This window comes from Cloeon dipterum, chromosome 1 (assembly GCF_949628265.1).
Source record: "Cloeon dipterum chromosome 1, ieCloDipt1.1, whole genome shotgun sequence".
In the NCBI taxonomy this organism is placed as follows: domain Eukaryota; kingdom Metazoa; phylum Arthropoda; class Insecta; order Ephemeroptera; family Baetidae; genus Cloeon; species Cloeon dipterum.
Genome location: NC_088786.1, coordinates 36,255,879 through 36,282,727, shown reverse-complemented (window position 1 = coordinate 36,282,727; position 26,849 = coordinate 36,255,879). Strand labels below are relative to the sequence as shown.

General features: G+C 43.1%; 1 protein-coding gene across 1 annotated transcript in view; it reads left to right on the top strand.

The window, feature by feature from the left end:
- LOC135933950 (cyclic GMP-AMP phosphodiesterase SMPDL3A) overlaps nucleotides 1-26,849 on the top strand; it is a 202,149-nt gene that overhangs the window by 152,562 nt on the left and 22,738 nt on the right. Inside the window, exon 5 of the mRNA XM_065475429.1 lies at nucleotides 19,997-20,250. Coding sequence (XP_065331501.1) covers nucleotides 19,997-20,250 — 254 coding nt within the window. The remainder of the gene's footprint in view (nucleotides 1-19,996; nucleotides 20,251-26,849) is intronic.

The window sequence follows — 26,849 nt, the reverse complement described above, 5'->3', positions numbered from 1 at the left end:
GAAATCGGATATAGGCTGAAACAAAATGAATCGGAGCACCAGAAAAAAATGAAAATCCATTAAATAAAAATTCTGATTGATCTGTGGAATGCACGAAATTTGTTAAAACAATAAACATTAAAGTAAAATGTACAAAAAATTGCAAAAAGAGCGAACCATGATTTGCTTTTAAGTTGAAGTTTTAGGTTTTTAGAATACAACTTGAATAGTTTTTGTCAATCTACGCAAACGTGCGTATCCGAGTCGTTCTATGGCAGGGGAGGAGTTGACTGTTCGCGTTTTGACTGCTTTTGTATTGCCTCTTTACTATAAATTTGTCGTAGAAGCAGTTCCTTGGTCGCTCGCAACTCTTCAATTTGGCTTTCTTCACGAGAATTTCCTTTCGTGGTATTTTGATAAAGCGATTCAATTGAAAAAGGCCTATATAGAGGGCCCTGTTTTGCAAATGTCTATTTTAAATTCTGGTTTTGATGAAATACAACACAGTTATTATTTTTGGGCATTCCACGTATTGCCGCTGAATATTTATGGGTCGAAAATTCCTGGCACAAATTTTTCGGGTATTCCACAAACTGAATTTTTGAATATATCCTAATTTCAGACAAAACCTAAACTTTGTTAATTTACTAATTTGCTTTATTTGACTGTAACTTTCCTCTTTCATTAATGTTTGTTCGCATTTTTAAATTTTGCTGGCATTATATCGATATATTGATTTTTGGGGAGGTTGAAAAAGCTCTCGGAAGTTTGAATCATCTTCTTAATAATTAAAGACCGTCTTTGACGAAGTTTCTGAGCACACCAATCGATTCTTGAGGGTCGAAATAGGTAAATTGGATGTTTTGTCCGAGCAAAAAGTCCAGCGCAACGTGCGAACTTTCTTCCCGCCAAAACAATTCGAGAAGTGCGCATGCGTCAGAGCTGGTTTGAGCACTTGCAGAGAGGCCGCCTGTAAGAATGACTTCTTTGTCAGATCCAGCCAGCTCTGACGCATGCGCACTTCTCGCATTCGTATAGTTTTGGCGGGAAAATAGTTCACACGTCGCGCTGGACTTTTTGATCGGAAAAATATCCACTTTACCTAATTCGACTCTCAAGAATCGATTGGTATGCTCAGAAACTCCGTCAAAGACGGTCTTTAAACGCTTGGAACTTAAAAAATGCGACTAAACTAATCGAAAGTCCGGCGAAATCTGATTAAAATCAACATTCTCTCTCTGTTGCATTACGAATCTCTAACAAACAGCGCCTACAATAATTTATCAATAAACTCTAACCATACGCTGAACCAAAAACGATACAGATTCAGTTAGTTTTGCATTCCTTTTTGATCACACAGACAGGCACTTGTCTTGTTTCAACAAGAGGTTGGTCAAAAATCAGTCAAGCGAGAAAAAGGCCTGGCTTCATCGCGGCGGTGGTCAATGGAAGTGCACTCAATCGAATGAATACATTCTTATCACCAAAACCCAAAAGCGAGAGCTTTCAGATTAGGCAACTCACGACTCACGCCACGGGCAGACCATGCAGACTCGTTCGCTTTCGGTCGCGAAAGGGGCAATCCGAGCGTGTGAGCTGGAGATGATGTGGTCGGCGTCGAGGGAGCTCACCGCAGCGCTTTTGTTTAGCGCGTGCTGCGCCTAATGGAGAGAAATGCGAATTTTACACAGCACTTCCTCGCCACCATGCAGCAGCAGCAGCAGGCAGGGTAAAAGGATCGGGCCTCGCGGGAACGCCAAATAAGAAGCGAAATAAACGAGCCGAGAGCATTTAGTGCAGCTGCAGCACACATCAAAAACAAGAGCCGAGCGGCGCATCTCTTCCACTTTGCACTTGACGCGCGCCGGCCATTGTTCCGCTGCTGCATCGGTGTCACGTCTTCGCCGCACGTGAAGCCTGCCACTCGGCGCGTAACAATTCCTCGAAACGATCGTGTGAACAGAACACGCGACTCTGATTGCCGGAGAAGAGGAGCGAGGCCTCGAAGCGCAGCTTCCTTTTCATGCACGCACTCGCGAATGGGAATATCGACTCCTTTCGTGGCGGTAAAATTGCACTCCTAACCGACCTGGAAGCAATTGAGAACGAGGCGCTATTGAAATCTTCCTGAAGAAACTTCCAGCATTGCAGTTCAGATATTATTCTTCACTGCGTGCTGCAGCTTCAGCGCTTTTGCGGGATGCAAAATTATTTCCGTGATGAGTGTGCTTCTAGGGTTATAAAACCCAGATATTCTTCTATGCTTGCATAAAAATGTGGGTTTGATATCGATTGCAAATGCACCAGCTGTTGTTATAAGCCCTTGGTGTTCGAAGCCGCCAACAGAGGGCGCTACCGTATATTTTCGTAATAAATTTAATTTTTAAAGCACTTTCGCTGCGATTTCAGACTCAATTTTGCGACTTTGCATTCTTCACATAATATTCTTTCTTTTGAAGGGCTGAAAACCAAAATCAGTCCAGCCATTCGCCGTAGAAACGTTGGAAAAGATTTTATATTTCAAAAAATAGCTTTTCACGATTCTACGGAGATTGGCTAAACCGATTTTGGTTTTCAGCACGTCAAAAGAAAGAATATTAAGTGAAGAATGCACAGTGGCAGGATTGAGTCTGAAATCGCAGTGAAAGTGCCTTAAAATTAAATTTATTACGAAAGGATACGGTGGTGCCATCTGTTGGTGGCTTCAACTGGTGTATTAAATTAAATTTATTTGAATCTTTTAGACCAATGGTTAATGTTTTTTGCAATGCAGAAGGCATAGCATGAGAGATTTCTTCAATTTAATTGATCTGTTCAAAAATAAATTATAAATTACAATTTAAATTAGATAATTTTTCCGGTTATTTGTCCTTTAACTAGTGAACGACGAACAAAAGAGTGAAATTTGAGTGAAAAATAACTGAAACAATCTCTCGTGTTAAACAGCAACTGTTTCGGCCTCGTCATAAATTTATCACAGTTATTTTAGATGCATTGTTAGAGTGGATTGTGTTGTCCTTTCAGTTTCAGCCTTTCCCGCCATGAAATTATTCAAATTTATTATAGATAAAAATGCCAATGCGAATATCGAACAAATTTTTAGAATTCAGAATATTCTCGATATAAAACTGAAACCTATTCAGGCGCAAGAAATCCGTACGACCCCGTAAAATCTGAAATGGTTCTTTCAACTTTGGCATGAGCTACATCGTCAATCTCGATCAAATAACGGACGAGAGACGTCTCGTTGGACGCCGACGTCTTTCTGGCCAATTTACTCGGTGGAAACTCGTAATCATCTGTGTCAGTGGGAGAAGTAGTGCGCAGGCAATATCCATTAGTGGAGCGCGGCGTTGCGAGATTTTATTATCGTCATCTCTCTGCTCTGCTACGGCCCGAGAGGGACAAGCTGCTGCTGCTGCTGATGCTGGTGTCGAGCTACTTTTTACTTTACTGCCGCTGTTTACTGGCACTGCTGGGCGATACAACTGGCCAGATGAGAGAAAGAGAGTCTCGTTCGTTCGCTCCGTCTCGCGTCTCGCCCGGGCCAACTGACGCGTGTCAAAAAATATTTGCTTGGCAGCCTCCGAGGTGCTTTGCATGCGCAATGAGGCCGGATTCGCCATAAAACCTAGAAGGCGACAGTGCTATTTCGCTGGCTCATCGCCCGGCGAATGTGTCTTCTCTGTGGTCTGAATTCCCGGTTAATCGTTCCAGCTTCATTAGCTAATTGAAATTTTCATTGCATTCTGGCCAATTCCTTGAAAGTTAACTAATTTTTCTGATAAGAAACTTTAATAATTGCTCCAGTCAAGTGCTACTGGATGAAAACCGGTTTTTCTCGGAAATTATATAGGAGTGCTTTTAACTGTGACTTATTTTAGAGAAGATTTCAAGCTAAGTAGTTCTCTAAATTATGCTTTAAGAGGAATGATAGTGAATTTTTCCTCAAAAGCGTTTAATGCACATACAGATTAGGTCCTAAGAAACATGCACAGTTAAAAAATACATAGGTAGCGCTGTAAATTTTAGAGAAAATCAGCCTCAAAGTTAGAATTAGTTTTAAATGGAGAATTCCCAAATAAATTTTGCAATCGCGATTTTCACTGAATTTCCGCATTTGCCCAAAGAAAGTCTCACACTGTCAGATAGATCTCCAAATCATGTGAGAAAACATAATCAAGCGCCTGTCAATTTCGGAGAAAACGGGCAAAAACCATTTGATTGGTCAACAGAGGGGGGCGTGCAACGCACTTTCTCGCTGTCGCTTCTCGAACTAATTTCCTTTGCTAAAAAATGAGGGCGTAATCGGTAAAATTCGAAAAAATGAATTTTGGGGCATTTTTTGTCATAATTTATGAAAAAATAGGTCTGTTAGGTTTAACTTTACATGTAATTTCATTTTTTTAAAATAAAAAAGTCGCTCTCATTCCCCTTTAAATGAATTGATAGACTAAGTTATGTTATAATGGGTAGAAAATGTTTAACAAATTTTAGCTGGAAGATGGAAATCAGAACTGTCTTAAAAAATTAGAACCAAATCGAATTCGGTCTATTTTTAAACACATAATTGCAACAAAACTACTTTCGCATGTGAAAAACTGTTAAAAAAAATTATGGACTAAAATTAAAGCTACGATAAACATTCCCAAGCATAAGAAGCAAAACATATGCACTTTTTCTTGTTTTTTGGCCAATTTAATAGGATCAAAAGTGTTTTGAAATGCTTTTTAGACGCAAAAACGCGGCTTTGGTGGATTTAGAAGGTTTCAAACGATTTTAAGAATGGTTTAAATGGCTTCATATTGCATCATTTGAAGCTCAGAAAAAATATTTGATCGTCTAAGCCCCTCTATTATTCATTTTCCTTATTTTTAAAAGTTAACCAATACTTTTTAAAAATAAAATAGTAACGTTTTATCAATAGAAATGTATAATCCCATGAATAGGGTGCTAGTTTGAGCCTAAACTTGTCGGGGAACATAAAAATCAAGTGAAAATTTCAAATCATTCCTCAAGTTATTTCAAAACCCTTTGGAGAACCGAGTGACGCACAAACAATCTGAAATGTTTCGTTAAAATTTCATTCATTGCGTGCCGAACCAAATGTGTAGTAGAAGGAAAACTCTGCTCTTATTCGTGTCTCTCATTTCGCTGCTAAGCAGCTGGATTCAATTTGCGAGAAGAATCAACAAACCGAAACTACTGCCGAGCCGAGGAGCGGAATGGAAGACGCGCGGGCTGCAGCAGACAGCTCGCGCAGCTCGATCCGCGGCAAAAATGCAAATCTACTTATGCAAAATCGTCGCGGCTCTCTTTGGTAATGAGGGCGAATTGAATTTGCATGCGCTGCTGCTGCTGCCTATTACGCTTCGCATCAAAATAGGCAGATGCTAATAAGTGAAAAAGGTGTGTTCGCGCGCTCGCTCGCGCTGCCTCGGCGCTTTTAGTCGGGGCCGAACGGGACGAGATGCTCTTGCATCCGTCTCCAGGGCCTCTCAAATAACATCATCATATTTTCGCTCACTCTCTCACTCGCTCTCTCTCTCTCTCTCGCCGCCGAGAATTTATTATATGGCGGCGGTGGAGCTGCGGGTGCTGGTGTTGCAGCCGCCGTCGTCTCGCGCTGCCTGCTGGGCGGATGCGAGCGAACGAGCGAACGAGCGAGAGCTCTCTCTTTTTATCAAATGTATCCCAGGGACGTCCCAGCACACTTTGCCTTTATTAAAAGTTAACCGAGCGCGCGGACCGACGGATTGAAAGGCGCCAATTCCCCCGAGCGCTGGCATAATCCCTCGAATGGGCGGTTTTGAAAACGAGAGAAAGAGAGAGAGAGGCAATATTTATCGAGCCTGCTTATGTTAATGCCGGCCGCGCTGCGATGCCCACGGCTTGACCGTTTCGCCCCTCTTCGAACGCGTCATTTGTGGCCTATTTGAATAAGTAACGAGCCGCCGTTTGGACCGCGGATGTTTTAACCCCGCTCGTTATCCGAGCCTCTGCTCCCGCCCAAATTGCGTGTGTGCGCTCGCTCGCCGAAAACGAGTGTCTCGAGGCTCTTTCTGCGCTCGCTGCGGCTCAAACAAATTGCCGATACAAATTTAAGCATCGCATTACATCGGCTAAGTGAACGCTGAACCCCCGGAACTGAAATTTATGCAGACTAAGGGGATAAATACGTTATTTATATTTATTCTCCCTAAGAATCAGATGGTGATACCAAGAGCTGATAGCATATTTTATTATTTTATTCTTGGATTGGATCAAGTGTCACAAGGGGATTGGTTTTTCCTTTTTTAAACTCCACCGGGGAGTTAGAATACGGCGGGAAATTTTCAAACAATGAATTTTTTGGTTGTTATTTCTTTATAAACATCTGATTAGCCCGGTAATTGGCGAATCGACCGTTAGATGGCACACCTGGCCAAAGGAAATGTAACAAAATACGCGGGAATGAAATTATTCGGTCGACACGCCTCTTTTTCGACGCTTCTGATTGGCCGCTGGACCGTCTCCTTTAATTTCGACGCCATTTTGAATTCTGACCGGCGGGAACCAACACAGATCGCAACCAGGCCCCCGGTGATACGTACTTAATATCGATCCGTGTCTGTCAACTACCTGTTACGTCAAAATTTGAGTAAGAAAAATGGTCTGAATAATAAATTTGACAAAACAAATCTTTTTATTCGACTCTGAGAAAAATCAAGCGGTAGAAACAATATTTATCTTGGCGTCGAACTGGAAGCGTCGTCCTCTCAGCGTCGATTCAGCTTGGCAGAGCACACAGATTTAAGTCGCTGAGCAGTCTTCATCCGCTTTCAAACAAAAAGCCGGCGGCTTGTCACTCAAGTGTCCCATTCTCGAGTCTATTTGCATACCGAATGAAGTCTTCAAGCTCAGTGGCTGACAAAAATGCGCCCGTCACAAAATTTATTTTTCCGCCCTCTTAGCGTCGTCAAATAATTCCAATCCGCGCGCGCGTCACGCCCAACCTCTGAACCCGACTTTTTTATTCGACTGTCAGAGATCAAGAACAAAATCCTTTTTAGTTCTTTAAAAATGTATGCACCAGAGCCGGTTCTCTAGTTTTGACTGTCGGCTTTGAATATTCCAGTTTTTATGAAGACATTTTAAATAGGATTCCACATTAATAAATCGCTTTGTGCTATCGGCGAGCAGCACATAGCGTATTCAAAGTTGAAATTAGTTTGAGAGTGCCGCCATCGTCCCCTTCTCCTTCATTAATTATTTGTGGCCTGTGAGTGATCGTGGAATTGCATTGAGAGTTCGTGTTCGATTGTCTGACAAGGAGAACGCACACGCATTCCTGTACGATTAGCAATCGGCCGCAGTTCTCCGAGTTAGGCAACGCGCCCGTCACGTCCGCGCCGCCGGTTGCGGAGGCTCGTCATTGTCAGGGCGCCCACTTAAGCGCTGCGCTCTCGTCCTAAAATAATTAACTCATTCCGGGGAGCAGCGACTTTTTTCTCTTTTCTTCTAATTCACCGGCTGAAAAAGAGTTCGGAAAGAGGCGCGTGTCGCGCATGCCGGGCCAACAATGGCACGTTAATTAGCGTAAAACGGTCGAGTCTGGGGAAACAAAGGGGATTGTTCCGTCGCGAGTCAAAAGCCGGCCTGATTAGATTCGGGAGTAGCGAATTCGAAAAAGTAGCTGATTGTCTCGCAACTCTTTCATTGCACTTTTTTTGTGCGAATCCATCTGCCGGCAGCGCTTTTGCATTTTCAAATCCCAGAGAGGGAAAGAACGAAAGAAAGAGAGACACGACTCGTCGAGCAGAGGGAAAAACACGAGATGCACCGAGTCAGCGTCTTTTTTGCCTGCAAACAATGCTGCCATCTCATTGCGCGGCTTTGAATGGATCCGGCAGCGAAACACACGACATTCTTTCTTTCTTTCCGCCCTTCTCGGGCCGTAAAACGAAGCGAAAAGTGCCGACAGCGATTGCTCTCCGCGCTGCCGTGAACTAAATACCGTGTGTGTGTTGTCGCCGCGCGCGAAAATGGCGACGAAGCAAGTGGGCCGGCAGGGAACGACAGGACGCCGGCTGCTGCTTTTTTGGACGCTGGCCAAACGACCGCATGCACACACGCACACTTTTTATCAAATTTATTGATACGTGAAATTTGCCTGCGCCCGATAAGTAGTGTGTTCGCCGGCAAAAATTACAACCGACGCCAAAGGGCCCGACTCTTTGGCACAACAAGCCCGTGTATAACTTTGCGCTCGAGAGCGAGAGGTCTGCTCTTTGCCGTCCCTGTTGACTTTCTGCCTTTTCCTTTTTAATGCTGATTACTTTGTTGTTCGGCGGAGCGTGCACAAATTCAGCCAGCTATTTTCAGAACTCAAATTCTTGGCTGAAACATTGGAAAAAAATATATTTTAAATTTAGATTGCATGTAATTTGAATCCATATAGCAAAATGTAAAGTCACCGGAGGCCAGGTTGCGATCTGTGTTGGTTTCCGCGGGACAGAAGACAATATGGCGTCGAAATTTATATTTTTTTGAATATTCGCCTATTTTGAAGCTGCGCAGTAAACGTATGCGCATCTAAAGCATGCGCAGTATGTTTAAATCGCTTCTTAAACTCAAAGGGAGGCTGTAACTTATCACTGCGCATGCGTGATCATGATTAGAACCTTCTGCGCAGTCGTAATTCCCACCGGGGGTCCGGGTTGCGATCTGTGTTTGTTCCCGCCGGTCAGAAAAGTCAATGGCGTCGAAATAAAGGAGGCAAATCAGGAGACAGGCCAGTGGACAATCAGAAGCGTCAAAAAAGAGGCGTGCTGGCCTAATAATTTTATTCCCGCGTATTTTGTTACATTTCCTTTGGCCAGGTGTGCCATCTAACGGTCGATTCGCCTATTACCGGGGTCATCAGCCGTTAGTAAAAGAAATAACAACAAAAATATTAATTTTGCTGAAAGTATTTTAAAAAAAAGTAACATATAAATTCCCTTAAAAAATCTTGAAACTCCGTTAAAATGGACAGCAGCTGTTTGACAAAAAAGGGAAGCTTATCTAAACTAATAGCAAAAATCTAAAGACTATTATTGTGAGCCTGTACTGTATTTTTTCCAATTAAGACCTTATTGACAGCAGTCCAGAGGAACATAACAATTAGCTATCTAAAGAGATACTCGGTGTTGGTTTACCCTGGATCTTTGGCCGAAATCAGAGTGGCCAGTGCCGGGTGTAAAGGACACTATTCGACGGTGGCCGTGCCAGATTTCTTTTCTGCGAGCCGGAACTTTCCCGGCCGGAGCTATTTAGCGGAAAGTGAGTGACCATTGAGCGCCGGCAGCAGCTAATAAATGAGCTTCTTTAACTGCCGGCCGCTCGTAAACGAGTGGGAGCCTGGCGGTCCGACGGGCACGAATCAAATTCGCAGCCGTTCTCTCCTCGCTCGGCTCTCACGTTTTACGGGCGAGAATCGAGTCGGCGCTCGGCCCGTGCGTCGGGCTCCAATTTCGTGATGAAATAAAGGCCGCTTTTTGCGTGCTCACTCGAGCCAGCAGACTCGAGTGGATGAATATTAAGCTAACTGCGCCCTTTTCAACGCCGCGCGTTGTTTTATGCGCCACTTGCCGCGTGGCTTTATTAATTTTCGCGAAACGTTATTAAGCCGCCCGCCGATTTCAATATCAGGCAAGATCATCTTTATTTCGCAGGGAAATTGGAAAAGGTTAATAAAGCAGTCGCTCTCTCTGACGGAATTTAATTCAACGCTTGATGCTCAATTGCTATACCTGCAACTCTCGTGTTTCGTTGATTGCGAAAGTTATTAAACAAGCAATGTGTGTGCATTCATTATATACACAGCCGTGAGTTATGTCGGAAAATTCTGGATATAGAACATATTTGCTGCTCGCAAATTAAGTTACAGCAATATGAATTAAGCGAATTAAGTAAAATAGGATCACAATTCAGCGAGAATGCAGGTTTTGCTGATTTTCCTCCTCATGAATAGTTCAACGGTGTGTGGATTCTGGATTGTAAAAAACATTATTGTTTTTAATCACATTCTCGCTGAGAAATTACGCTAGAAGTGATTATAGGTTGGACTAATTTTTTCGTAAAATATTTTAAAAATGATCTCCAACATAATTAAGTAGGTTGAGGGTTAAATTTTCTTTAAAATGTAATTTTATTCAATCCACCGGAGGCCCGGTTGAAATCTGTGTTGGTTCCCGCCGGTCAGAAGTCAATATGGCGTCGAAATTTTAAGTTATTTGAATATTCGCTCCATTTTGAAGCTGCGCAGTAAACGTATGCGCATCTAAAGCATGCGCAGTATGATTAAATCGCTTCTTAATCTCAAAAGGAGGCTAAAACTTGTCCCTGCGCATGCGTGACCCAAATTAAAACCTTCTGCGCAGTCGTAACTCCCACCGGGGTCCAAGTTGCGATCTGTGTTGGTTCCCGCCGGTCAGAAAAGTCAATATGGCGTCGAAATAATGCAGGCTAATCAGGAGACAGTCCAGCGGCCAATCAGAAACGTCAAAAAAGAGGAGTGCCGACCTAATAATTTCATTCCCGCGTATTTTGTAACATTTACATTAGCCTGATGTCCCATCTAACGGTCGATTCGCCAATTACCGGGCTAATTAGCTGTTATAGTAAAGATATTCATTCATTTTCGTTTGTAACTTTCCCGCCGTACTCTATCAGACGCCATATCTATGCGCGTCACGTGAATTCCACCCTAATCCTTGACTTTCAAGAGACAACTTGTTCTCGTATCCAAAATGTCCCGTTTAAATCCAAGATTGGCACCTTTTTATCTCTACAAAGCTTCAGAGAGCCTAGAACTAATGATGATTACGCTGTTTGTTTCCCTTTTCCGCGGGCACAAAGTTTCAATTACAGATAAAATATCTCGAGTTAATCTCATCAAGCGTGTATCTGAAAGTTCGGCCCATTAGCCAGGCGAGTTGTCAAGCGGCGAGATTTACTACTCTATTTCCCTCTGCGGCGCACCTTGCACGAGAATTAAGTCGGTGGGGCGGAATCAAGAAAAACGGTCGAGCGGGCGAGAGGATGCGTCGGTCGGTCACGCTCGAGAGGGTGTTGTTCGGCCAGCGAACAGCGAAAGGGGTGCAGGCTTGGTCAAGCCGAGCAGAGGGGAGCGAAACCAAACTTGATCCCCTGAAAGGCACTTTGTTCTTATCTCCCGGCGGAGTCCATCTGTCTCCGAGTCGCTCGCAACAATCTGGGCCGTGATCCGAAAGGCATTAGCCGCGGAAAAATGAGCCTTTCGAGGGGTCGTGCGCCTGAACAAAAACACGAGCGGCCTTCGACGACATATTCACCTCCCTCGGGGCGATGAACGTGTTTTTCACTCACTCGTGTATTGCGAAATTGCCATTTTCCCCATTTTCGTAAAACAAACCGAGTCCGAGAACGCCGACGGCAAAACTTTGTGACTTTCTTGTTTCAGGAATGTTTGAAAATTAGCCAGAACGTCAATGTATTTCGTGGAGTTTTACTTTGGTCTAAACAGAAGGCAATTTAGACAAAATGCCGGTGTCAGCAGTTCCCTTTGACAAATCACTGATTGAGCCCGGAAATAATGCGAGAGCGAGATCAAGGGACGCTGGCCGACGGAGAGGAAAGGATCCGGTTTAATCACCACTCAAAAATAAATGAGAAAAGAGAAGAAGCAACAATAAAGACCTGTCCTCTGAGTGAGCGTCTCGTTAACAATCTGGCCGAGAACCAATCCGGAGAAACAAGAGAGACAGAGAAAGAGAAAGGAAAAAAGATTCAATTTATTGAAAAGCACCAAAGCAGGCTCAAGCCTGCGAGGCTTTGTCTAATTTTGCAACGTCTCCTTCACTTCAGCGAGTGGAGAGACTTTTTCCTCTTGGGGACGTACAAAATAGTCTAAAACACCGGGGGCCGGATTCACGCGACGCGCAGATATGGCGTCTGGTTGAGTAAATGGCGGAAATGGTACAAACGTAAAATCTAACATCTGATTAGACCGTTAGATGACACATCAGGCCAATGAAAATGTAACAAAATACGCGGGAATGAAATTATTAGGTCGGCACGCCTCTTTTTCGACGCTTCTGATTGGCCGCTGGACTGCCTCCTGATTTGCCTCCATTTTTTCGACGCCATATTGACTTCTGACCGGCGGGAACCAACACAGATCGCAATCAGGCCCCCGATGACCCCCACTAAATCCGTTAATAAATAAAAGAGAAAGTGAAAAATGGCTCAGCATCGAAGGAATTTGTTTTTCGGCCAATTTCCAAGTTTGAAAGTGACCTGATTGGGTGCTATATGAAAAGAATTCATTGCAGATATTAATTTCTCTATATAAGAGATCGAGTCGATTTTTCACAGCCCGGCGGCTGTTGCTCGGCCTCTCACAGCTCGGTTTGCCATTGTCGGCCACCCGCCCGGCCGGCTCTCAGATAAGGCTCGGCTGCCCAATTTTCTCGCAGTTAAGAACGAACCGAGTCGTCCATTTCTTTTATTAAAGCAGACGACGCAGGCCCATTTTTATCTCGACCGCGCGCGCGAGACATTTTCTTTTACGCCCGGTCATGCGACAAATAAACGCGCGCGCTCGGATTTGTGCTGCGACACCTCCGCCCTTTTCTCCTCTTCTTTTACGATTCAGCGAAAAATGCGCTTAATTAAAAGTTGCAGCAGCCCAACTACATATAATATATCCCATTGTCAAATGAAATGTCGTAATCACCCCTCGCTCTCGCGCCGCAGCTTTTATCGCAACTTATAGCCATTGTCCTCCGTCGACGTTTATTGCCTCGTGTTCGTGTCCTACTTTGATGTCACCATGGACAAAGTTAAAAGGACGCCGCCGGCCGCCCCCCTCGCGAAAAAAACACAGTTTTCAGGTTTTTTCAAAGCTATTCTGTTAAGAGTTTAAATGGCATGGATGGAAATTCATTTAACTTCAAAAATTAGCGAAGAATAAGAATTTGTGCGAATGAACTGACATTGAGAGAGTATAAAAGAGCTGTCTGAACATTGAGCATCACTTAAAGATCGTCTTTGACGCCTTTTCTGAGCACACCAATCGTTTCTTGAGGGTCGAATTAGTTTAGATGGATCTTTTTCCCGACCAAAAAGTCCAGCGCGACGTGCGAACGTTTTTTCCCGCCAAAACAATATGAATGTGAGAACTGCGCATGCGTCAGAGCTGACCGGATCTGACAAAGAAGTCATTCGTCTCTCTGCAAGTGCTCAAACCAGCTCTGACGCATGCGCAATTCTCTCATTCATATAAAAGTTTTGGCGGGAAAAAAAGTTCAAACGTCGTGCTGGACTTTTTGATCAGAAAAAATATCCACTGTACCTAATTCGACCCTCAAGAATCGATTGGTGTGCTCAGAAACTTCGTCAAAGACGGTCTTTAATTAAAATAAAAGTTTTAATTTGATTTCAACTGGTGTCATCATCAGCAGCTTTCATATCATTTTGCGTCTGTGAACTTGAATCAAATGGTTTAACAGTTCCCCGAATAAGAAACTCTTTGATCTCGATTCTAATGAACCAATATTTTGGCTTTCAGCTTGACAAACGTAATTAAATTTCTCGTCCTGAACCAGATATGATTGAGTAACAGTCAACCGTGAGTTCTCGGAAATTTTGAGCTTCGAAATTATTTGCAGACGAAGGTGCATGGTTTCAACTTAAGCGAACACACCGGGGCAAAAATAAGTAAAGTAGTGTGTTATTTGATGCATAATAAAGTTGCAGCCAACGTGTTTTTTCTCTCCATTTTTTTATTTTATGCTCGCCACGTAACAAGAGTGTTTCTGAGTGTCTTCAACAGCTCCGTTTCTTGCCGCGCCAACCTATTTGCCATCTTTTTATGGCGCGCGCATATTTCAAAAGAAACACGCAAATAAAACAAAGTGCATGCGAGGAGAAAAATACAAGGAGAGAGGCCTCCAGCAAAATAGGTAACATTAAATCGAACGACTCGAGAAACGAGAAACGAGAAAGGCGACAGAGGAAGGCGCTTACTTGTTTGGGAGGTGCCATTTTTTTCACGCAAACACAGCTCTCTACTTATTCGAGACAGTCAAGTGTACATGTACATGTTGCGCCTGAAAAGCGGAAATTGAGGAGAAATGTAACTACTCACGTTTGAAAGTCTTGCAACATTTTTTAAAATTGAAATTTCTACAAAACCCAAACCTTGGAGGAGACTGTATGAACTTTATCATTCTTTGCCGCAATGATTGAATTAAGAGCATCATTTTAGACGAGTCCTGCAGGTCAGAAAAGCAATGAAAAAAGGTGCAGCACTTGAATCAGGTTCGTTACTTCCCAGGCCAACAGGCAGGGCAGTCACAACCTTTTGGGTATTCAACCTTGAGAATTGAAGCGAATTTATTGTGATCATATAATATATGATATATCGTTAACGTGGAGGTTTATAGTCCGTTTACACCTCATAAATATTAACAGCTAGCAGATCGGATGAGATACGATTTCGCTTATTGGGCGTAACGCGTATAACGTCTCAATGTACAAAGCAGAGAGATGCGATCTTGCGCCAATTTATTCATGGCACGCGCAATACGGAAAGCTTTGTTTTGCATTAGACAGCATATAATCACTTATTTTGAGCTACATTTACATAGTGTTGTTTTCAGTTCTAGAATTTAATTATTGTTTCTGTGGAACCGGCATGGAAAATTACTTTGCTGGCTAAATAAATTGGGCTCGAGGCTTGATTATTGCCAAGTTGTGTGTATACATCGTGTTTGTTTCTAATATTTGGTCTATCTCGAATTCTAAAGTACACCATTCAGTTCTTGGAAATTGAATTGAATTTAATTCAGGAACGAAAAACAAATTTAATACCGTTAGATGGCACATCAGGTCAATGGAAATGTAACAAAATACGCGGGAATGAAATTATTTGGTCGGCACGCCTCTTTTTTAATGCTTCTGATTGGCCGCTGGACTGTCTCCTGATTGGCCTCCATTATTTCGACGCCATATTGACTTTTCTGACAGGCAAGAACCAACACAGATCGCAACCTGGACCCCGGTGGGAATTACGACTGCGCAGAAGGTTCAAATCATGGTCACGCATGCGCAGGGATAAGTTTCAGCCTCATTTTCAGATTTAGAAGCGATTTAAACACACTGCGCATGCTTTAGATGCGCATACGTTTACTGCGCAGCTTCAAAATTCAAACAACTTTAAATTTCGACGCCATATTGACTTCTGACAGGCGGGAACGAACACAGATCGCAACCCGGGCCCCGTTGAAACTGAGCATATTTAAATTATATTTTGGTTTGGATTTTTCATGAACGTACAGCATTATTAAAGGGATTGAAAATAATAAAAAAATCTTTTAGAGCGAAAACTCAAGGCACGAAATGCTCAAGACGAGAGTGCACACTTGAAGTGAACTCGAAAGAACGGCGCGAAATTGTTTCGCATTTTTGCAACAGTCGATGGGCAAGAAGTGCAGTTTTGAAAAGGCGCAAAAATTCGTCATGATCTCGACCGCGCGGCGAGCACTTAACAGAATCACTTAGTATAAAAAGTGGGTCGCGGCCGGGCATGTGTGCTTAACGCAGCGGCGGGCCCGCGCACTTGAATCCATAATGAGAAGACGGCATGCATGTGTGGCGTACGTATTATCACTCGTGCTGGGCATGTGAGTAAGAGCCTTTCTGATTTATCGCCGCCGCGCCGCACGCCCGGCAAAAAGTTGCCCCGCGCGCGCGAGCGAGCGCGCCACACACTTCATTTTCTTGCAGCCCCGACGCGGAATTTATTGCCCGGCTGTAATACATTCGGGGTCGGCTGTAAATCGCAAGCCGGGCCGAATCAGCTTGAATTGAGAATTTGTCCCCGTCCGTCCGATCGCAATTTCGCCGATTCGCAATTAAAACGGGCAGGCGAATAATTGCCCAGCCCGCTTTTATTGTTTTATTCATGAGCGGCACGCCGAATTTATTGCCTGCTGCATGCGATGCGAAGAAAACAAAGTTTGTATTAAGAAGAGAGGCGCTTTTATTTTCTTCTCTTTCGCCAGCCCTCTCTTCCGTTCGATGCGGCTCACGGAAAATAATCTAAACAGTGCTTTCTTGAGAAATTAAATCTTACCACCAAAATAGCACGGAGGTTTGCTCATGGCTGGCATTGTTCTCATCACAAGAATAAATAAAAGAAAACCGTGGGTCGCAATCAACCAGTGAATTGCGGTTTTGTCGTTATTCAAATTATTTTCTTACCCAAAATTTCAAAATTCCAGCCACTTAACCGTCTTTGACGAAGTTTATAAGCGCACCAATCGATTCTTGAGGATGGAATTAGGTTTAATGGATGTTTTGTCCGACCAAAACGTCTTGCGCGACGTGCGAACCTTTTTCCCGCCAAAACAATATTTACGAGAACTGCGCAAGCGTCAGAGGTTGCTGGATCTGACAAAGAAGTAATTCGTACAGGCGGTCTCTCTTCTGCAAGTGCTCAAACCATGCTGACGCATGCGCAGTTCTCGCATTCATATAGTTTTGGCGGGAAAAAAGTTCGCACGTCGCGCTGGACTTTTTGGTCGGGAAAAATATCTACTTTACCTAATTCGACCCTCAAGAATCGATTGGTGTGCTCAGAATCTTCGTCAAAGACGTACTTTAAAGGGAATTGCCAGTCAGATAGTTCAATCAACTCTCGTTATAAGGAATATTCGAGTTCAAACTTCGGCTAGTCTGCTGTGAAAACCGTGCTGGCTTAAATCCTCCAGCCGGTATTGATTCGTTTTTTGTGGAATGTTGGCGAGCGTATGTATTGTGTTTCATTTGGGGAAAAACGCCCGAAATTGAATAGCTTCTAAAAATGGAAATATGCCTGGCAGTGAAATGTAGCCTCTCCGTCATTGAATTGTCAAAGAAAGGAATTTGCGTGGGTAGAAACAGGAAAGACTTAAATTTTAATGCAATTTTCCGATGAGACGCAATTTTCCATATGACCGCAATCCCGACAAAGCCTTTCTGATGAGCTCTTGGTGGACAAAGGGAGCACAAAAAAATTAATTAATGCGCAGCTGCTGGCGCAGACAGTAAATTTCCTGCTGCATTTGCATCGCGAAATTGAATCTGGAATCAATTAGCCGCTTTTTTCCACTATACGCTATTTGCAAATTACAGGCAGACGCAAGTGCGTATAATGAAAATGCGGTTAATTAATATTGCGGCTGTTTGAAAAGTGGCCTCAATATTCATTAAAGCCTACATATTGCACGCGTGGGTCTTAATAAAGCTGCCGAGAGCGGCGGCGGCGGCGCGGCGGGGGCGAAAAGTAATTAAATTTGCTTCTTGTCTCGACCCTTGCTTGTGCGTTGGTCGCGTCGGCGGGCGGAGGGCGTGCGTGCGTGCCCCGAGCATCACCTGCGCGCAAAAACGCCGCCGCCACCCCCCGCAACAGACTAACTGTTGACTCTCGAGTGTGCCGCTACCGCCGCCGAAATGGCAAATCCAGCACCCGAAAAATCCCATAACTCTCGTCGGCGCTTTTATTTTGCCCGAGAGCGGGCGCGCAACCGAGCTCGAGTCACGTCTGCCGGCTTTATCGCGAAACTGTGCAAACGCAAATTGAAAAGTGCTCTGGGAGTTGTCACACAGAATAGACAGATTTTACGCTCTTTTCCTTATTCGTGCTGCCTTGAGACATTACTATCGATCATTTGCCAAAAGATTTAAAACATAATTTTACTATAGAGTAAAAAATACGTATGGTTTTGTATCTGCTTGAACATTTTGTTTTTAAATCTGCTGATAAGCTGTAGCATTCTAATGAAAACAAAATTTTCTGGGATGATTCTCAAATAAATCAACTTAATTTTGGGTATTATGATTTTTCCCGAAAGTTTTTAAAGGTTCTCTATCGGCCAATTGAAATTTTCAGGTGCATTTTGTGCGGAAATGGTAATTTTGAGAAAATTTTCTCAAGTAGGAAAAAAACTGGAAATTTAATCAGCTTTCTGAATTTAGGCAGTTATTGACGCTACAATCAACTGGTGAATTTTAATCAGGCCAAACGAAGACCCCTTTCGAAAATCTGCAATTTTCGCAAAAATAAAAAACTTTCAAGAATCAAAGGCACTATTTTTCATCTTCTAACAATTAAATTTTCATAATTTTTCTCGCCCCGGAAGCAATTAATTTCCTTAACTCAAAAAAGAGGGCGTAATAACCAGTAGAATTAAAAAAAATGGATATTGAGTCACATTTAATCAGAAGTGTATGAATAACAATTGTCGGTTAGGGTTAAATTTTCATGAAATATCATTTTTTTAAAATAAAAAATCACTTTAGGCAATTTCCCCAACCAAATATTTTTAGGTTGGCTTCCAATGAACAGGGTTTCTTCTTAAATTCTGTGTATTTTTACGCAGCCAGGCAAGACAAGTTCCAAATCTAACCGACTAGTGTCTGCGGAACTAAAAGTCTCGCTTGGCTGAGCTCCGATATGAGTGAAAAGAAAAACAGTGTTTCGCAAAATTCGATTCACCGTGCACAAATTGACAGCTGCCATTATCTGTCACTTTTTCGGTTCAATTTCGCCAACCCTTACTGCGCCTCTAAAACCGCACATTTCATGCTGCTTTGCTGCCTGTTTGTCCCGTTTTACATTGAATTAAATTGCAATTGTGCTAATTAACTCCTTTGTTAGGCGTAACTTAATATTCTTTGTTGTCTGTAGAGACCTCGGAAAACTGTTGGCTGTGTCGCTTGAATGTGCAATTCGCGCAGCAGCTCCTATTACGCGAAATAGTTAGAAACGCCCGTGCTGCGCTGTGAGACCTACTTCCCAAACAATAAACAACCATCCGTGCTGCAGAAACCAGATACCTTCTATAACTACGTAGAAAGGCAAACATCAGCGTTTGAGCGCAGACGGTGGCATTCGTGAATCAGGCAAACACGGGAATTTGCTTTCTATGTACGTGGAATTACTTTGAACGCAATTTAAACAAACACAAGGTCTTATTTTAAGCTGTTGATCCTGCAAACAAGCTTTGTGACTAGTTCCTAGATCGAAATACGGGAGTTTGGACAGCATGCGATGCTTTAAAAAATGTGAAAAATCAAATTTCGTCCGCTTTTCATTTAAATTAATTTTGTTTAAATTTAGTATGAAATAAATCTTAAATTTTCTGAGGGTTAATTAACAGTCATTTTATACCTTCATTTTAATAGGTCGGAGAGAAATAAAAAAATGCACCAGTTGTTTACGCCCCGGGTGTTCGAAGCCACAAACAGATGACACCACCGTATACTTTCGTAATAAATGTAATTTTAAGGCAATTCCGCTGTGATTTCAGACTCAATCTTGCTGCTGTGCTTTCTTTACTTAATATGCTTTCTTTTGACGTGCTGGAAACCAAAATCGATTAAGCAAATCGTAGTAGAATCGAAAAAAACAATTTTTGGAAATTTAAAATCTTTTCCAACGTTTCTACGGCGAATAGTTGGACTGATTTTGGTTTTCAGAACGTCAAAAGAAAACATATTAAGTGAAGAATGCACAGTAGCAGGATTGAGTCTTAAATCGCAGTGGAAGTGCCTTAAAAATTAAATTTATTACGAAAGTATACGGTGGCGCCATTTGTTGGCGACTTCGAACACTAAAACATGACTTTGTTTTGATAACTAAATGTAATAAATTGAGAAATACGTTCCAAATCCTAAAAAGATTAAATAATTAGTCAAAAATGACTCCTCTGATATTTCGAAACAAGAATTTCAAACAATTTTACGGAAAAAAACACCTTCCAAAATTTTCCTGGCGGTGCTCGAACTCAAACTGTCCTAAAATGCTTCGACCATCACGCGTGGGCTAAGCCGTGGTAAAGCGTGTGTGGGAATGCGAGACACGCGTAACAGATAGCGAGCATTTATCTGTCGCGTGTGCGACAGACAGCGACGGCATCCATTATTTCTCAAAAGGGATTCTCTAAATCCGCGGTGGCGTTGATTGCAGGGACGCGGGCTCGCACGCGGCCAACGACCCGCACAAGCTGCTGGCCACCATGCAGAACCTGACCGACCTGCTGAAGCACACGTTCAGCTCGCAGTTCGTGTTCCCGGCGCTGGGCCACGGCGACGTCATTGGACACCACCACCACCACCACGCACACCTGCACGGAGGCCTCACCGCCCACGAACTCTACAAGAGCGTCGCAGACATGTGGCGCTTCTGGCTGCCCTCCGAGGCCCTCGCCTCCTTCGAGAAAGGTCAGTGTGAAAGTGTCAACTAATTTTAATTCTGTGTTTATTCTCATCTAAAAGTCATAAGACAATGTCAACGTCAGAAATAATACTCAGCTAATATTTAAACAGTTGACAAGTCTCGCGTCTTTTATTGTCATCTCCCGCGGCACTTGAATGTGTAAAATAAATATCTTTCAAGAAATCTAGGAAAGAAAATTAAACTCAGACATTTTACTTTTTTTAAATGGATAAATTGTGTGAAAGATTGTATTGAATATAAAAAAAATCATTTCCTCTAAAAGACCAGTTGTACAAGCCTTTAGTGTTTGAAGCCGTCAACAGATGGCGCCACCGTATACTTTCGTAATAAATTTAATTTTAAGGCAATTCCGCTGCGATTTCAGACTCAATCCTGCAACTGTGCTTTCTTCACTTAATATACTTTCCTTTGACGTGCTGAAAACCCTAAAAATCAGTCCAGCCATTCGCCGTAGAAACGTTGGAAAAGATTTTAAATTTCAAAAAATAGTTTTTCCCTTTTCTCCGGTGATTGGCTGAACCGATTTTGGTTTTCAGCACGTCAAAAGAAAGAATATTAAGTGAAGAATGCACAGTGGTACGAATTGAGTCTTAAATCGCAGCAGAAGTGCCTTAAAACTAAATTTATTACGAAAATATACGGCGGCGCCATCTTCTGGCAGCTTCGAACACTAAAGTCTTGTACATCTGGTGTATTTTCTCTGTTTGCTTCCTATGTAAAGATTGTGTTATAACAATTATTATTATTTGGTCTCTAAAATTTCCCACGCGAAGAGAAATAAAAATCATTTTCCAACTCGAAAACGATTTCCAACGACCCTCCATTCCGTTATTCGCATTCCGTGCCATGTATTTTATTTTTATTTTTGCTCCACTGATAGGAATGCTGAGTTCGGGCTATTCGCGTATAACTGACAAACGAATATTTGCAACTCCATCGAAAAGTTATTTATCAAAACACTCCCAGGAGATACGGGGCGCAGTTCAAAGGCCGGAGAGCAAATAATTTTTCCGATCGAGTCTGCTGGCTCTTGAACGCGTTTGGCCGAGGTCATTTCCATCCGGGGATAAATCCTGCTCGGGCAGACAGAGATGCAAATAAAAGGCGAATCCGCTCTGCGCTCAGCTCTCGGCTCACTTTTTCCTTTCCTATCCGAGTTAGTCTCCTCCTTTCCGCTCTTTCTCTTTCTTTATCACGCGAAATCGATCACACACGCTGTGGAAAGAAGGCAGTCGTCGGTCTTTTTGCCCCGTGCGGCGGCGGCGGCGGCGGCAGCACAGATTTCATTACAGATTACAAGCAGCGACCAAATCCTTTTCCAATCCTGCTCGTTCCGTACGTACGAATAAGCCGAAAAAGCTGGTCGGAATTGTCGTCGCCGGGCCCTCTTTGTCATCCCGCCGCCGCTACCTTAAAATAAAACAAACAGCGCGCCGGCAGATTATTTGCACGCTGCAAATTGGAGTGAGCCTCGCTCGCTCGCTTGCAAACACCGCATTCCACAAAGGAAATTGTTTCAAAAACAGCAGCCCCGCACCATTTCGGTCCTCAAAGCAAACGCGGCGCACGCGATCAAATGTTTGCGTTATGAACACACAAGATGTTATTTTCCTCCCTCGACTCCCCTCACCCTCCCCCTGTTGTAAACACGCTCGTCTTTTCTTTGTTCGTTTTTGGAAAATTCTACACGTTGCCGCGCATCACTTTCAATTTCAATTCGGAATTGGCAAAACTTGCTTCTGGGGTTTCCGTGAAAATGTGAGAATTCAGGAAAATTCTTTCACCTTTGCTTAAAATATCCTCTAAAAATAGAGTAAAAGAAAAAATGAATTGAGTTTATTGTTTATCAAGCGGCGAACACTTTCTATTTTTAAAATAATAATTCAAAATTAATTAAAAATAATTTCTTACAAACCTTTGAAAAGGTGGTCCGAGATTAAGCGGATTTTTCTTTTAAATTTCGCAAAATCTGGGTTTTAATTTGCACTCATTTGATTTCATCGGGGGACAGATTGCGATCTGTGGTGGTTGCCGCCGGTAAGAAGTCAATATGGCGTCGAAATTTATAATTTTTTTAATATCCGCCCATTTTGAAGCTGCGCAGTAGACGTATGCGCATCTGAAGCATGCGCAGTGTGTTCAAATCGCTTCATAATCTCACAGGGAGGCTGAAACTCATTACTGCGCATGCGTGACCCAAATTAAAACCTTCTGCGCAGTCGTAATTACCACCGGGGGCCGGGTTGCGATCTGTGTCGGTTTTTGCCGGTTAGAAATCAATTTATGGCGTCGAAATAATGGAGGCCAATCAGGAGACAGTCCAGTGGCCAATCAGAAGCGTCAAAAAAGAGGCCTGCCGACCTAATAAATTCATTCCCGCGCATTTTTTTACATTACCTTTAGCCTGATGTGCCATCTAACGGTCGATTCGCTAATTACCGGACCAATCAGCTGGTATTTAAGAAATAACAACAAAAACATTCATTCATTTACGTTTGTAACTTCCCCGCCGTACTCTACAAGACGCCATATCTGCGCGTCACGTGAAACCAACCCCCAGCCGGTGAAATAATTCACAGAAACAGACGTTTCTATAACAAGAAAAAACAAGCAAAACCAGAACTTGAGAAAATTCCGCATTTCTCAAACTCTCTCTCTTACCAACAAAGTATTTTTTGAACCAAAATTAGAATGAGCTTTGCCGCAGTCTAGAATTTCACATGCGAGCTCGTGAGTGAGCGGAGCGAACACAGGAGGCATGCCATTTTGAAATCTAGCCGTGGCATTATATCCTTGGGCTGTGAGTTCTCATTACAACACGATCCGAGACTAATATACCGCACACTCGAATCACGATATTACGTTTCTATTTGAGCTGCTCAGCGAACGAACGAACGTCAAAGTGAGATAAGAAGATGAGAGTTTGAACGAGTTGAATTACACCATGTCACGGCAAACAGAGAGAGAGAAAGAGAGAGAACGTCTGCGGTTGAGGCGACGACGAGTGGAGCAATTTCAGCCGAAACCAGCGGAAAAATGGAAGACGTTCTTAGTGTGGAACAATGCCCGCCGCGTGTATAATGAGCGAGCTAGCATCATGTTCGAGCGGAGCTGCTTTTTGATGTGCAGAATTTTAATATCCTGCGAGACGCGACTCAAATGAGAAGCGAGAAGAACGACGTCGAGATCGCTCGCTCGCTCGCTGGCGTACATACCGGAATGATTTATGCCCGCGAATAAATACACGCCCCGCGGATAAATAGCGCGATAAATTCGGCCCGCCGCCTTTATTTCAGCCTTAATGAATTTCGTGACGATTTTGCAAAGGAGAGTCGGAAGCTCAAAGGAATAGTTTTGCCCGGAACGTGCAAATTTTCTTTCTTTCTTTCTTTCTTTCTCGACAACATCTTATTTGTTCAATTTTTCGTTTAGCTGCACACGTTTCGCTATTCATTAGAGCATCCACCGCACAGCCAATTACTCCGGCAAACAAACTATCCGGCGAAGGAAAATTCAGCAGGCGGAGCAGAAAATTGGCTCGTAGTTTTTCACTGCGCAAACAAGAGGAGAGTGCGTCGGACACACGAGCCCTCCGATCACTCAATTAATTAGATTGACTGCGACACGAAACAACACACTGCCAAAACACAGAGCTCGGATTCGCTGGCACGAATATTGCGAATTAGCCCGCAGCCAGCAGCCAGAGCGCAAAGTGAGTCGGAAACAAAACAGTTTTACGGCCGAATGCCCTCGAAATTCATTAATATTATTATGACTGCATTACACAGCAATATTGCTCCGTTATTATACTGCACACACACGGCTCTGTGCGCATGCATAATGTGAATCCACATTAAAATTGAACCAGTGGCGGAACTGGTGCTGTGAATGCTGTCCACAAACAAGATACAATATAAATTTAATAAAACATTTTTTCCGCCCATGTCATGAAAACAGTGTATTTGTTTTCTCCCAACAGAAATTTCCCCTAAACCCATATTTCGACGATGACAAAATAAATAAATGAATTATATGATTGATTTTTTAATAAAGTTGTAAAATTTAAACCTAATTTGTTTTGGGGCAGCCTTCTGCACTGCCTGAAAGGGCACAGACTAAAGTACAAGTCTAAATTGTGGTCTGACCCACAAAGGATTTAGCTATAAACACGACGACGCGCAGATATGGCAACTAGTAGAGTACGGCGGGGAAGCTATACATACGTAAAATGAAATTGGCTTGGAAAATTTATCATAAAAACCTTCAGCAGGATGAATGTTTTTGTTGTTATTTCTTTCCAAACAGCTGATTGTGCTTGTAATTGGCGAATCGACCGTTAGACGGCACATTAAGCTAATGTAAATGTAACAAAATACGCGGGAATGAAATTATTAGGTCGGCACGCCTCTTTTTCGACGGTTCTGATTGGCCGCTGGACTTCGTCCTGATTGGCCTCCATTATTTCGACGCCATTTTGACTTCTGACCGGCGGGAACAAACACAGATCGCAACCTGGACCCCAGTGGTTTGAAAAATGTTTATTTTACTGATTAACAATAATTCCACACTCTTGTTGTGAAAATAAATATTTTGGTTACATTCAAAATTAGGTTCTGAAGCCATTCTAGAAAAATATCAACAAAAATTTTAATTTATAAAAGGATATGCCGGAATTGTAATCCCTGGGCGCCACTGGCTTGAGAGGAAATTAACCAAGCTGCAAACGCGAGCTTGCAAAATAAAATTAGCGCATTTAAAAGGGGGGTTCCGCGTTTCGCGCCGTTATTTTCACTCTCAATTGTCACTGCAGCAACAATTTCGTAATTGGACACGAATCTCGAAACAAACACGAAAAAATTCGCTATACCAACACGCAGTTGTTTTAATTAAACGACGTGCGGAGAGTTGAGAGGCGTTGCATTTAATTATGCACATAACGCGCTGCAGATTCTTGTCGGGAAATAATTCCATACGTGCGGCAAGAGCGAGCAAACAGACTCTTTCATTCGCGCCGAGAGATTTTCCTTTTCCGCCTGTGCAACTTGACGCTTTTCTCTGTCGCCGCCGCCGCAGCCGCATTAACGTCAAAGCAGACACGTAAAAAATGCGCTCTCTGCGCGCAACGTGCAAAGGAATCAACATGTGCATGTGACCTGGAAATTATTAATGGTGTGTTTCGCTCGCTCGCTCGGTCGAGTGGGGTTTTGCAAAAATCTTCCCACCGACTTGCGCAACTAGACTTGTTGCTCCATATACTCTGCAAGTACTCGGGTTTGTTTGTTAGGTGTTCTTTTTTTCCTATAAAACCTACTGATGCAATTTTTGTGATTTACGCAGTGCTCCTGATAATTATTATTAATTCCATTGGTTCCAAGTGCAGGATAATTTGATGGTATTTTTATTATTTTGTTTTCTTTAAACAAACTGAATCAAACAGCAATTAAAGACCGCCTTTGACGAAGTTTCTGAGCACACCAATCGATTCTTGAGGGTCGAATTAGGTAGAACAGAGATTTTTTCCGACCAAAAAGTCCAGCGCGACGTGCGAACGTTTTTTCCCGCCAAAACAGAATGAATGCGAGAAGTGCGCATGCGTGAGTGCTGGCTGGATCTGTCAAAGAAGTCATTCGTACAGGTGGTTTCTCCGCAAGTGCTCAAACCAGCTCTGACGCATGCGCATGTTCAAATTGTTTTGGCGGGAAAAAAAGTTTGTACGTCGCGCTGGACTTTTTGGTCGGAAAAAATCTCCATTTTACCTAATTCGACCGTCAAGAATCGATTAGCGCGCTCAGAAACTTCGTCAAAGAATGTCTTTAATTAGATTTCTCTCTTAACCATTTATTCAAATTATTTTGTGCCCGAAATAAATCATATAAACTCTATATACCATTTAAAAAATGGTCTCTAGGGTGAATTTTCTTGTCAAAAAATTTTGGTCTTGAATGTCACCGTTGACACAATGATTCTTGAGGAAGGGATTGACTCAAGTTTGTAGCAAAATGTTTCATGCATGACTGGTGATTGCAATTATTATTATTGACCTTGGGGTGCGGCAGCGTGAGACAGGAGCTCTTCGCAGAAACTAACGAACTCCACTCGACGAGAGGTAATTTGCTGCGCGGCAACATTAAGCACCAGTCACCGACCGACCCAGCACATCAATCATGAATCCAACGCCGCGCGTTGCTGTTGTTGCAGCAGTTTCGCGAAAAGCCGAGTCGACGGCGAATTCCGGCCTCTTCTCGAGGGGCGGGGCCACGCGTTTTCGCGGCGATTTTGCCATTAGAGAAGAGGGTCGGCGCTGTCCATCACTCACTTTTGCCCGATAATTCCTGTTTTGATGTTTATGTATGCACGCCGGGATTTGATTGATGAGCAGAAACTTTGCTCCATCCGTCCGTCCGACCGACCGACCGACCGATCGTAAAAGAGCGCGCATATTTCATCGGTCGGTCGGTCTCGGCCTTTATGCACTACCTGACGCTGTCGCCGAACCAAGCAGAAAAGAGTTTTATTGGCAGGCCGTAAAAGTGGTACAAAGGCGGGTGCGAGTCGCGCGTAATAAAATAAAATAATATATCCA